The sequence below is a fragment of the Panthera leo genome, chromosome D3 (genome assembly GCF_018350215.1).
Source record: "Panthera leo isolate Ple1 chromosome D3, P.leo_Ple1_pat1.1, whole genome shotgun sequence".
In the NCBI taxonomy this organism is placed as follows: Eukaryota; Metazoa; Chordata; class Mammalia; order Carnivora; family Felidae; genus Panthera; species Panthera leo.
The window spans coordinates 54,173,260-54,186,190 of NC_056690.1; the positions used below are offsets into that span (position 1 = coordinate 54,173,260).

Genomic DNA, 12,931 nt, shown 5'->3' on the forward strand with positions numbered 1-12,931 from the left:
TTATGAATACAATTTAGTGATTCATCACTTACATATAACACCCAGTGCTCATTCCAACAACTGCCCTCCTTAATGCCCATTACCCATTTAGCCCATCCCCCCACCCAATACCCCTCCAGAGCCCTCAATTTGTTCTTTGTATTCAAGAGTCTCTTATGGTTTGTCTCCCTCCCTGTTTTTATCTTATTTTTGTTTCCCTTCCCCTATGTTCATTGGTTGTGTTTCTCAAATTCCACATATGCGTGAGATCATATGGTATGTGTCTTTCTCTGACTGACTTATTTCACTTAGCATAATACTCTAGTTCCATCCACATTTTGCAAATGGCAAGATTTCATTCTTTTTTATTGCTCAGTAATACTTCAGTGTGAGAGTGTGTGTGTGTGTGTGTGTGTGTGTGTGTATGGTTCCCTTCCTCTTAGACATTATAATGAAGTTGACATTTACACAGATGTTCAACAGAAGAAATGAAATGACATCCAAGCCATCATGTTTGCTTCTCTCCCTATCTGGAAGTTGTCTGTGAATTTCTAGTATTTATTCTCTCACATCAGCACTTGGGTTCTAAGCTTCAAAAGGCTCTCAAACTGCCCAAATGTAGCACTTCAGGGCTCATTATGGATTACCTGTAAAAAGAATGAAATATTTTTATAAACTTGTCAACTTATTCTTAACCCTGAAAACCAAATAGTGACGAACCTTATTTGTCAGCTCAATTTCATGCAAAGCACAGGAATTTTCAACAATGAAGTAGCTGTGGGAACCTCTCCATGACTTGAATTCAAACACAGTTGTGAATACACAGCATGGATTTACCAAGACTTTCACGAGATTATTTTATTTTATGCAATGGAAGAGGATTCCTTCTTTCAGAGGACAGGCCACAAGGCAACAATGAACATAACACTTAAAACCAATATCCAGGTTGATAAATAAAAGCAATCATAATTATCCAATTTCAGGAACAGAGGGAATACCTCTTTATGAACATCAACTGAGGAAAAATAGAAGGAAAGTTTTAAAAAGTGATTAAACCCCACATGAAACCTGGAGATTACTTATAAACACTGCAGAAAACCAAGGGAAAAAATACTAGCATTTTATTTTTTATTACAGCTTTGAAAAACTCTACCAAAAAATGGAACAAAGAACTCATAAAACTCACAAAAGAAATATGATAAAATTATTGATGCTATTCTAATAGTAATCAAAGAAATACAAATTAGAAAAAGTGCCAATTCTTAAATGATCTAAATTGGCAAAGACTAAGAAATAACTACGATTTCAGTGATGCACAAAATGATTGGCTTACTCAGTCACTACTAATGTACAAACTTTCCTAGATACAATTTAGCAACACATATCAACAATCTAAAAATAATAAATTCTGAATAATAATCCCACTTCCAGGAACCCCAAATAACTAAATGTTAAAAACTGACCAATTCAGTTACAAAGATATCCTCAAAAATATGAGACTCAAAACAACCAAATGTTTAACAACTAAAAAATGGTCAAGTAAATAGTGGTTTATTGGTAATAATAGATTCCCACCCACAATTTTATTTTCAAAGAATATTAATAATGAAGGAAAATGCTCATGATCTCATGTAAAATCAAAAACATAGTTTTCTCTCTCTCTCTCTCTCTCTCTCTCAAATATAAATAAACATCAAAAAAATTTTAAAAAGGGGGGGTGGCGCCTGGGTGGCTCAGTCAGTTAGGTGTCCGACTTCGGCTAAAGTCATGACCTCTCGGTTTGTGGGTTCGAGTCCCATGTCGGACTCTGTGCTGACAGCTCAGAGCCTGAAGCCTGTTTCAGATTGTGTCTCCCTCTCTCTCTGCCCCTCCCCCGCTCACACTGTCTCTCTCTCAAATATAAATAAACATTAAAAAATTTAAAAAGAAAGTTTTTTATATGGCTTGGTCCCACTTTTAGATACAGTCTCCATTTACATGCCATGCCTGCAAAATAGGAAAAGGTTAATAATGGTTATATAACAAGTTATATAACTTCTGGAATTAAAGCTGATACTCATTTTTGTCATTTTTTTGGTCTATGTTTTCCAAATTCTCAATAATAATGATATCTGCAGAAAACCAGTAAATATCTTTTTAAAACACAACTACCAAGCCTCTCTGTCAAAAAAAATAAAGCAGGGGGAAAAGCACCTTTAAACAACTGGACAATTATTCCCATCGTGTATATCAGATCAGAAAGAAAATCTGAAAAGTATGCATGCCAAAAAAGAAAGTGAGAAGTGTCTTATAATAATAATTTCCCACAAATACATAACTTTTCATGGCTTACTTATAAAGTACTTTCACATATAATAGAGGGCCTTTAAATAGAACTGCTTTAAGGTTTTAGCTCATGCTCAAGGATGAAAAGAGAAAAGTTGGAGCAAGAGGTTCATACTATTTAAGCTAAAGAAAAACCTGAACAAGAAGGTGTCAAGAAATTAGGGCTGAACGCACGGTTAAGTTTTGTGAAGGAAAAAAAAAAGTGAAGAAAAAGCATCAAAGCACAAATCTGAGTGGCAGAGACTGCTAAACAGCTTCTACCATCCAATGCTCCGCTCTCCTGCAGTAAGAACCCACGGGTACTGTGCCCAGTTCCTTACTTTCCCGTCTACAGAAGAGTGTGTAAGTCCTCACCAATGAGATGGAAAGTGAAGTGCTGTGTTAGGAGTTGTGGTAAGGCCATTAAACTTCAGCTAAGGTCATGATCTTCTGGTCTGAATTCAAGCCCTTTTACCTTTCCTGCTGTGTAAGATGCAGGCATGATAGCTAGAGCTCCAGCAGCCATTAAGTGCCATGAAGTGAAAACCACCTCCGAAGGATGACAGAGCACAAAGACATGAGGAGCCTGGGTCCTTGACTCTGGATCTGCCATATCTATCCTGGAGTATATACCTTTAGACTCCTTTTATACGAAATGAATGAAATCTCCATATTGTATAAATCACTATTTTTTTTTTTTTGGTCCTATTATACACAACTAAAGTTAACCTTAACTGATATACCTGGCCATGAGGAGCTTGTGAAAATTTCTTCTGATCCTATCTATTCTCAGTGGCTCTCCTGTCTCCCAAAAAATGGGACCAAAATAAACATGAAAACAAGGAAAAAAAAAACAAAACCCCAAACAGAAGAATATCTGTATAAAGCCTCATGTTATTTACTTATTTTTAAGTAGGTATTCTGAATCTTCTAGAGCTCTATTTAGAGATTAATTAAACTGTTTTTAACTTGGGTCTGGTGCTTGATTGATTTTGTGGGTCAGTGGTTCAAGGTAAAATGGATCTTGCATTATTTCAAACATTAACCTGAAACAGACTAAAAGTGAAGACCTTGAAGCCTAAGCTTCCCGAGGACCAGGAATGACAATGGAATGGATGTCAGTTCTTCAATTTCAACCATCCTTTGCTCATACATTGCTGCTAAAGGAAGAGTGAGGCAATTCAGGGTGTCAGTCATGAATAGAACACCTTCACAGATGGATATCCTTAAGTTACCAACGTGGGCTTCCTCAGGCATTTCATTAACCTTTTTCTGAATGGATGACAGAATGTTATAACCACTGAGTGCTTCCTAACTACCTACAAGGTTAACAGAATATTTAAAAATAGAAAAGTAAACACTTACCTTTTTTCAGTTACTTTTAGATATTTGAATCTAGTTCCTTGCCAAGAGGAAAACACTGTCAATGTGAACTAATTATCAAGAGCCTATTCTCACTTCTAACACCTTAAAGACTGGTATATAGAAAACTCATATTTAAAAAATGTCTGAGCAAGGAAGTTTTCCTCTACTGAGTGGAGAAAAACAGAACATAACTTATTTTAAATCTTTACAGGGAAACATCCTTCAGCACTGTTCATATTCCCTTCTACACTGTAACTAGCCTAATCGTAATAACTTACTGAAGATGTTAAATATTAACCTAAGTAACAAATATCTTCATAAGACTTCACATTGTACTTTAAATTCAATAACTTGGAATTTATTAAACAACCATTAAGTCATCAAAGCCCAACTGGTATTTAAATACTTCAAACTAGGCTTAAGAATTAGCAGAATCAATTAAAATGACTTGCCCTTTAATTATAAAGTAATTCATCCACAACACTGGAAAAAGGCTTGGGAACATTGTTTTTTCCTTCTTCTACCACCATGCAGTATCCCTACAAGGGCATAAAAGGAAACTCACTGTCTGGGATTAAGACACTAAGGCTTCAAGTCAATCTTGGGGCTATTCTAGGAAGATGACAACTGTACCAAATTAGCAGTTGTAGTTTCGTAACACTATTTAAACCAAGTGGCTTACTTTGCTTAGAAGTAAAATCCCTGGTACCCTGGGAACATGAAACATTGAATAGTTAAATGGTTAGCTGACTATCCAATCAGTCCTATTCTTTATTATAGCATAAGAGTTGACCGATTCCAAAGATTTATGGTATTCTAGTCCACATAAGATTAGAAATTCAATGACATAGCTACATGTTAATATGTAGAGGAGGCATCTGAATTCCAGAACAAAAGAACTAGCAAGAAGCCAAAGAATCTAAAATTGAGTTGAAATTTCTAGAAATAATTTAGTTAAAACATTAATAACTGGGGCACCTCGGTGGCATTAAACTTCAGTGAAGGTCATGATCTTCTGGTTTTAGTTCAAGCCCCATATTGGCTTTGCTGCTGTTAGCACAGAGCTCACTTTGGATCCGCGGTTCCCCTCTCTCTCTGCCCTTCCCCTGCTCATGCTCTTTCTCTCTCTCTCAAAAAATAAATGAAAAACATTAAAGAAAAATAAAAAATAAAATAAAATATTAACAACTAATGATCCTAAGAATCATTATTTCATCATGATGGTCAACTAAGTCTTTATTTTCCCTACTGCTAATTTTAGGACATAGCATCTTAGTTTCAAGTTATGTATTTACGCACATGTCTAGCTCAACTGAAACAAAAGTGAAATTCTATTTCAAACTTATAGAGGTCGCAGATGCTTTAATAATACAGATGTGTTGGACCTGAAAATGTTTAATACTGAGATTTGCTCATTCATTTATTAACTGCTTATGGGATATCTCTTCTATGTCAGACATTGTGCTAGGAGCTGGCAAATAGCAAAAATAATTGTTAGATACCTTTAACCTGAAATTCAAGTAAACATTTTTGTGCCACTAGGAGTAGGGGTAGGGGCTGAGATGTGGGGGAGCATCATCATGTGGAAATGTCTTCTAAAAGGCTTAAATCTCATAAGATTTAAAATATTTTAGTATTTTCTATTTTGTTAAATATAACACAATGATACATAAACCAGCAATAAAAGTTATTTTTCAAGTTGCATAGCATAGCTGGTGTTCTTAAGATTGATAATCCTGCTGAAGACCAGAGGAAGTTTATGAGTTTTCTTAGAACTGCAGCTCAGTGAGTAAAAAGACAGATACCTCAGGAATCTCAAACAAAAATAAACGAGTTTACAAGCTGGCCTACAAGGACTTGCCACTTCAATAAGGCAGCCAAATGAGCAAAAGAGAGTCGAATGCTCTTTAAACTATGATATGGTTGATCAAATGGTCAAACCAGTTTTCCTTTTACGGATGACCAAATGTCTTAAGACTTCCAAAACGGCCATCTTACTTGAAAAACAAGAACACCGAAAGAGCGATATCCAAATCTTGTCTTGTGGGTCTAAGTGCTTATCACTGTCCATGGTCTTCTAAAAGGTCCTTTCCTATTCTTCCATAATTTGTAGGCATGGCGAATTAGAGGTGATAACTAGAGGAAAGTAAAATAATATGGTATGTAAAAGAATACTCAAGGGACTTCCTTCATCACCCATTTGGTGCAGAACATTACACATTACACAAGGCATGTTTTTCCTAACAGTTATATAACTATAAGTGCTCAGAAAATCATCATCAACCCAGTAAAAGCAGTGATTAATATCTACTAGAAAGAGATTCAAGTGGGTTGGTAGCATTTGGTCAGACTTGCATGTGATTCTGGATTAAGTTAAAAGCTTCTTTCCTAACTTCCTGTTCTTTCCCAAATCCAATCTTGGGTTAGTTCACAACACTTTCTCTCTGATAAAAACCTTACATCACCTTTTTATAACCTGTGGATTACTAGATCTCAAATACTCTGAGGGAAATAGGTAGGCTAAAGTCACCCTGATAAAGTCAGTATCTTTAGCTTTACAAAAATAATAAAATACTATTTGGTGGACTTCAGTTGCCTAAATGATACACTCTGAAGCTTCTCTCTCAACTGGTCTGCACCTCCATTACTCTAATCTTATCTATGTGCACTCTTTTGCAATACACATGTATTTCACATATATTATGCGTTTAATTATCACAGTAAGCAGATACACAAGAATGCAGGTTGCATGAGCACAGAGGTGTCTGTTATATTCAATGTTATTGTCCCCATATTTGTAACAGGGCTTCATACACAGCAGGGACTTAATAAATATTGATTGAACAAACTAATCAAAAACTATGAGATACATGGACCAGTATAATATACATTTTTTCTGCACGAGAAAACTACAAATCAAAGGGGTTAGACTTGACCAAGATCACATAACTATGAAATGGCAGCTCCTATAACTGAACAGAGGTTTCTAAGACCCAAATCTAGCATCCTTTAAACTACTGTCTCTCCTACCTGGGGCATGCATATGTATGCATGTATGCATATGTATGCCTCTTACAATATAGAATGTCAGGGAAAATGAAACCACAGATAAGCACATCTTCTGGGAACAAGATTCACACAAAGTTAGTTTAGAAAAAATATATACATAAAACATCAATCGTGGAGGTTTTGAGAACTTAATTTCAAAAATAAAACACAGATCTAGAAACACCTTTGATATCTGCAAGAGCCACATGGAGCCTCCCTGAGTTCAGTGTCCATGTTTCTGCTCCTTCAGCCTTACAGGCACTTAAATGGTAGTTAGAGAAGCACTTCAGCACAAAGCCAGGACCAAGTTCCCACAGTGCCAACACACCTGGGGATTAGCATCAGCTCTGATTCCTCTGCACATCTGGAAAGGAGAAGTTGCTGTTGATCACTGCAGCTGCCTCCAACTCCTACTATCTTTTTCTCTCTCCCTGTCATTCCATGCAGGCTCAGTCTTCCTCTTCCTTTCAGTCAACAGGACCATAAACTCATCTTTCAGTGATCTAGGCAATCATTCTTCGAACAGGGGTACACGTTAGATGCAAAGCCAATACTTCCCATCACAGCTGTCAGGGAATCAATTTCCAGAGCCCCAACTTCCCAATATTCTCTGGTCTAAAAATTGACTTGCCTGGGATCACAGAGAGACGTCCAACCCAGGATGAATAGAAGCTGTCCTCCACCACCTCCCCTTCCCAAAGACCCTTCACCCACTTTACAGAAACAATGCATCTTTAGATCTTTCTTAACTGCATTACCCCAGGGTGTAAAGACCTCAGGGCAACTAACAAAGCAACAAATAAAAACCCTACTGCATGTAAAGGATTGAGTCTTTAGCATTTGGGTAGCAATGCCTTTTCTAAATCAGGGAATTTCCAATTCTTTGTTTCAAGCAACCAGAAATATTCAAATATGAAAAGGCTTAAGGTCAAAAGAAATCTAAAACACTGGGTTTCAATTTATATACATATTTTATAACAGAAATAATGACAGAGTGATCCGTAAGACACTTTCAAACATAAAAATACATTACATTAGGATAGAATTCTGTAGCAGAAGAAAATGGGAATATAAATTTAAGGAGAAAAAGGTATAAAAATTTTAACTGTTTATGAAGAACTTATTCATGCATTTTAAAAAACGAAGGATACTGGGAATCACTTATAGACCTACTAGAGTTTTTTTTTTTTAATGACGTAACAATTTAAAAGGTCAAGATTTATAATATACTGAAAGATGACATCCTTTGCAACTGTTTTCACTTAAGATGAAAAGTTTCAGCAATCAGCTTAAAAATATGCTGAGGGTACAAACTTCTACAGAATCGTTCAGGAGCTACAGGAACAAAAAAGTTGGAAGAACACTGTTCTAGACTAACCACTGGAGCCTTTCCAAGGTGAAATAATTGAAGAGACAGAGAATGTTCAATTTCCCTACCTAGTTTTGAGTTAGGATGGGTTGGAGATTAGCATTTGCTCCACCCTCTTCTTGGTCAAAAACACATGTGTTGAACCTGGTTCTACAGCCAACAGTTTCCAAGATTGATGACCAGGTTAAATATCTGATCTCAACTGTATTGCTGCTGACTGGGGTTAGCTAGCCTTTGCCTGTTGAGCATGTATCTCACCCCCGTAAGAAGAATCACTACTTTTGAGTACTTTTCTTTGTGTTTTTCAGAAAAATTCATGAGGCAATACCATGAAGGCTCATTATTCTGTATTTCTCTTATCATATGATGACAAATTTCACCCCTGGGGATGCAATGTTGACTGTGTGTATCTGACTGGCATTTCATAAGTAACATGCATAATGCAAAGAACTGGAGAGTTCTTTACTGTGGGGTTAATATTTTAAGTATGGCAAATGTCCTGAGGAGTGATTTCAACAGGCACATCTAAATACATAAGCCATCACCTCAAACACCACGTTTTTCCTTCTTTTTCTGATTTCGTACTCTCTTCTTCCCCACTGCTCCTTTCGTCTTTTCAGCCACTCCTCTGGGAAGCAGAAAGGAGTCTAAATATGATGGATGAGGCCAGCACTTAATTCGGTGTCTACACTGTTTGAAAAATATTGACTTTCCGGTCCTCAAACTCTCAGAGAGACAGTGGGGCTATTTAGAGTAGACATTAGACCTACTCTAAACCTACTCCCATTTAGTATGAGGAGGTAAAATTTGAGATAAAAGGTCTTTCTTTAGAGTCAGAAAGTTGGCTGAAAATCCCACTCCACACATTTACCAGGTATGTCACTCAATTTCTCTGAATCTCAGGTTCCCAAAGTCCTTAAAATGGGGTGCTGAGTATTTGAGACAATGCATCAAGCAATGAGAAATGTACAGCACGTAGTAGGCATTCAATAACCAACAGTTATAAAATTAGACGTTTAATGTTCTTTAATGACTGCTTCAAATTAGCCAATAGTTCTCTCTTGGCATAAGGTCAACTAGTGGCATGTTTTTCAGTTTCTTTCTGGTCTCTTTTAAAATCAGTGATTTGGAAAATGACTACTTTTCATGGCTAAGTATAGGGTGTGTGTGTGTGTGTGTGTGTGTGTGTGTGTAAAACATACCTGCAGTACTAAAACTGGGAAAAGGACAGACACAGAATGAGGACTGCACAAAACTGGAGATTTAAAAAAAAAAAAAAAAAAAAAAAAAAAAAAAAACTGGAGATTTCACATACAGCTTTTATAAATATGGCGGCATATCCTTAATATGTTCTGGGTGCTGCTGTGGAACATGGTTAAAAATAAGCAAGGAGTCAATGATCGACTCTTTGAAAGACTATCCAAATTTAATTGATAAGCTAACACTTTCCCCTCATCATATTCATTTTTTTAAGGATATTTAACACTGTAAGGCTGTGGGGAGAGTGGTGCTCCCCCAATTCTCATGTGTATCGAACTCAAAAAAGGATTCACATATACTTATTCAGAAAGGCAGGAATATATACTAACCTGAACAAACAGATTTATGGGTAAGGGTATTCATGATATCACAATTTGTAACAGCAGCTCATGTCCACCATTGGGGACTAGACTGTTGGGTATAGCCATCCGCTCGGAATATTATGCAGCTATTAAAAACAAAAAAAAATTTTAATAAGATGGGATTGTTAAGTGAAAAAACCAAGGTATAAAGCAGTATTTGGCTGGGATTCCAAATTTGTGTGAGTCATTGTGATTCTCAAGTGGTAATAAGCGAAAATTCACAATAAAGAATTGGAATTACAGTGATCAAAATCCATTCCACAGCTTGAAAGGGCACAGTGTTAAGACTTGCTACCCACGTCCTAATTTTAAAAAGAAGTGTGGGATGAGTACAGTGCTGATTCAGATCCTTCTTATGAATGACAGGGATAGGACAGCAGATAATAAAGCTAAAAGTTAGGTCTGCAACTGACATTCAGCCTCTTTAAACTTTCAGTTTAATGAAGCTTTTGGGTGACTTTTACACCACATGCATCAATGCTCTCTGCCTAGCTAAGGGTTTTGGCAGAGTGTGCAGTGATGAGAGAAGGTCGGAAAAGGTGAGGACTCCTAACCTTCCAATATACACATTTTTGCACAGTGGAAGAGGAAATGAAACTGTGAATACACACATACCCACACATACAAATTCAGACCTGGAGATATATAGTTATATAGTTAAAGCACCACTTTCCCACCCCCACTGTAAACAGGAATGCCTCAACATACCACCTGTCCTTCTTCCTGAGTTCATCTGCACTTCATTACTAGTTTGAAAACTCCTAGTTTATTCTCACCACTACCAAGACCAACCAAACAAGGATAGAAAGCATGCCATGATTGTTTTCCAGGATTCATGAACTTTCCTGCATTGCTTTCTCCCATCAGTACTTCAAATGTCTAATCTAACCCCACAGATTAAGAAACAGAATAAAAATGCCTTTGGACATTTACACATCTCACGTTACCCACTGTTGTTACTCCCTTTCTGGAGTAACCCGAACCCTTGTGACTTGAAATGACATCTTTCTGCTCAATGCTCTTCTGACTTGGCCTGTGTGACCACAGCTCTATCTGCTTGCCTGCCAGCCTGGGCCCAAGGGCTTCCCGCAGCCCTACAGCAGAGCAAGCATGTTTCTGTGAACAGTCCGAAATCACATGAAGCCCAAATCAACTGAAGTTATAGTGAAAATACAAAACAAAACACACCTGAATGGACACCTTACATGGTACAATTCAAACTGACAGGGGTCTACTTGCTTGACACTGCACTTGTTTGCAGAGGTCACACTGCAGAACAAACAGCTGGGGGATGTTTGGCTGGTTTCTGGTGGTCAGTTTCAGAAAATACAAGCATTTCTTAATTCTGTGCTCAGGTTCCAAATCAATATAGGTTTTGGTCACTTAATTTTTTTTTTGCCAGGCTGGAAATGTGCTAAGCTAATAATTAACCTTAAGCATACCATCACTTCTGCTAAAAACATTTTCTACACTCAGCCCCAAATTACTTTCAGTTCGGTTAAACAAAACAGACAAGCTGTAATAAAAGGTCTCTGAGAAATGTGATCCCTTTAGTTGGTCACCCAGGAGCTTTTCCTCTTAAATCTGCTGCTTCTTGTGGGGGTGGGAGGGGGGTGGGGGGTGGAGGGTGGAAGAAGGAAGGAGAGCATCCAAAATAAAGATGCCACCCAAAGCACAATGATTTTGTAAGAAAGTTGCCTAAGATAACTCTTCAGGGTTTCCCAGGTTGAGTAATTCCTGCAGGAGGGTGGGGAGGGACAGCTCGCCTCCAAAATTACAATCTGCAGAGGTTTCCCCAATGTTGATTTTTTTTTTTTTTTTTAAGGCGTCCTTTTTAATTACACTGCAAGGGCTCTGATTTTCCCATCTCTAGCTGTTGCTGGGGGTAGCTGAGAGCAACGCGCCAGGGCTGCGGCAGCCGCTCGGGCCAACTCCAGCGCCGGGGGTGGGGGCGGGGGTGGGCGGGCAGCCCACTCCCCACCCGGTCCCACCCTCCCGAGCACACGCGCGCACACCCATGCCGAGACTGCGGTCCGCGCCGGTCTGCCCTGCGCCGGCGGCCGGGCCGAGACTCACCGCTGTCCAGCCGCGCGATCTGGGGCAGCCGGTAAGTGCTGACCAGCAGGTCGAGCGGAACGGCCACCGAGCTCCACTTCACATCCTTGAGGCTGCAGCCCAGCGAGGGCGCCGGGTCCATCTTCCCCGCCTCCTCCTGCCCCGCGCTCCCGCCGCCGCCGCCGCCGCCGGCACCACCCGCGCCTCGGCGGCGGCCGCTGCTCGCGCTCGCGGTCTAGGGCGCGCAGGAGGCGCCGGGCACTCCGGCCACGGGCAGCTCGGGGGCACGGCGGCTGAGGCGGCCGGGAGGGAGGGGGCCCGCGCCCGGCTCAGCTGTCGCTACGCGGCATGGCCGGGACGCCCGGCGTGCCCTCAAGCCGGGAGAGGACTCGCAGCAGCCCCGCGGCTGCGGGCGGCGGCGGCCGGGGTGGCTGCGGCGGCTCCCGCTCCGCCTCCTTCTCTGGCCCCGGGTCTGCAGCTGCGACGGCCGCCCGCTCGCCTCCTCCTCCTCTTACCCCTCCTTCCCTCCGCCTCGAGCGTGTGAGGAGGAGCCGCGGGTCTGAGAAACGCCATAGCAGCGCTCCCAGCACTGACCAACAAGGTGCGAGCAACGCCTGCGCAGCTCGGGGAGACGCCGCCTCCGCCTCCGCCTCCCCGGCGCAGCCCGCTCCGCCTCCCGCTCGGCCTCCGCCTCCCGCGGCCCGGCGGGCTCGGCTGGGCGTCAGCCTCTCGGCCGCGGCCGCCGACGCCTGCGGCTCGGCGCGCTCTGCAAGCTTTAGCTCTCGCTCCCCCGTCCGACCGCTCCGGCGCCCTGCAGCCTCGCCGGGCGCCACGGCGCGCCCTGACTTCTTCGCAGCCCAGGGCCCTTCCCGGAGCCCAGCGGGAGCGGAGCAAGCTCGGGAATCTTTCTCTCAGTCGTGGCGCCGGGCACGGTCCCCTGCTGCTCCTCACTCTGCCACCGGAGTTGCTAAGGCCACAGAAGAGACCTCTTTGGTGCTCACCTCTTGAGAGTGCCACAGACAGACCAGGCGGGGAAAGGCAGGCGTGGAGCAAGAGGCCGAGCCATTCTCCCCCAACCTCACAACTCTGTAAACGGAGCTGGAAGTTAATCCTACCAGTCTAGACTTTGCTAGGCAGCCTGGAAAAGGCCGAAGCACCCAGATGGAGAAAGGTGATTATGAATGATCAG

General features: G+C 41.0%; 1 protein-coding gene across 2 annotated transcripts in view; it reads right to left on the bottom strand.

The window, feature by feature from the left end:
- Positions 1-11,901, bottom strand: part of GAREM1 (GRB2 associated regulator of MAPK1 subtype 1) — a 198,930-nt gene extending 187,029 nt beyond the window's left edge. For both annotated transcript variants that reach the window (XM_042910137.1, XM_042910136.1), the window contains exon 1: positions 11,764-11,901. In XM_042910137.1, coding sequence (XP_042766071.1) covers positions 11,764-11,884 — 121 coding nt within the window. In that variant the 5' untranslated portion in view covers positions 11,885-11,901. The remainder of the gene's footprint in view (positions 1-11,763) is intronic.
- Between the last annotated feature and the right edge of the window lie 1,030 nt (positions 11,902-12,931).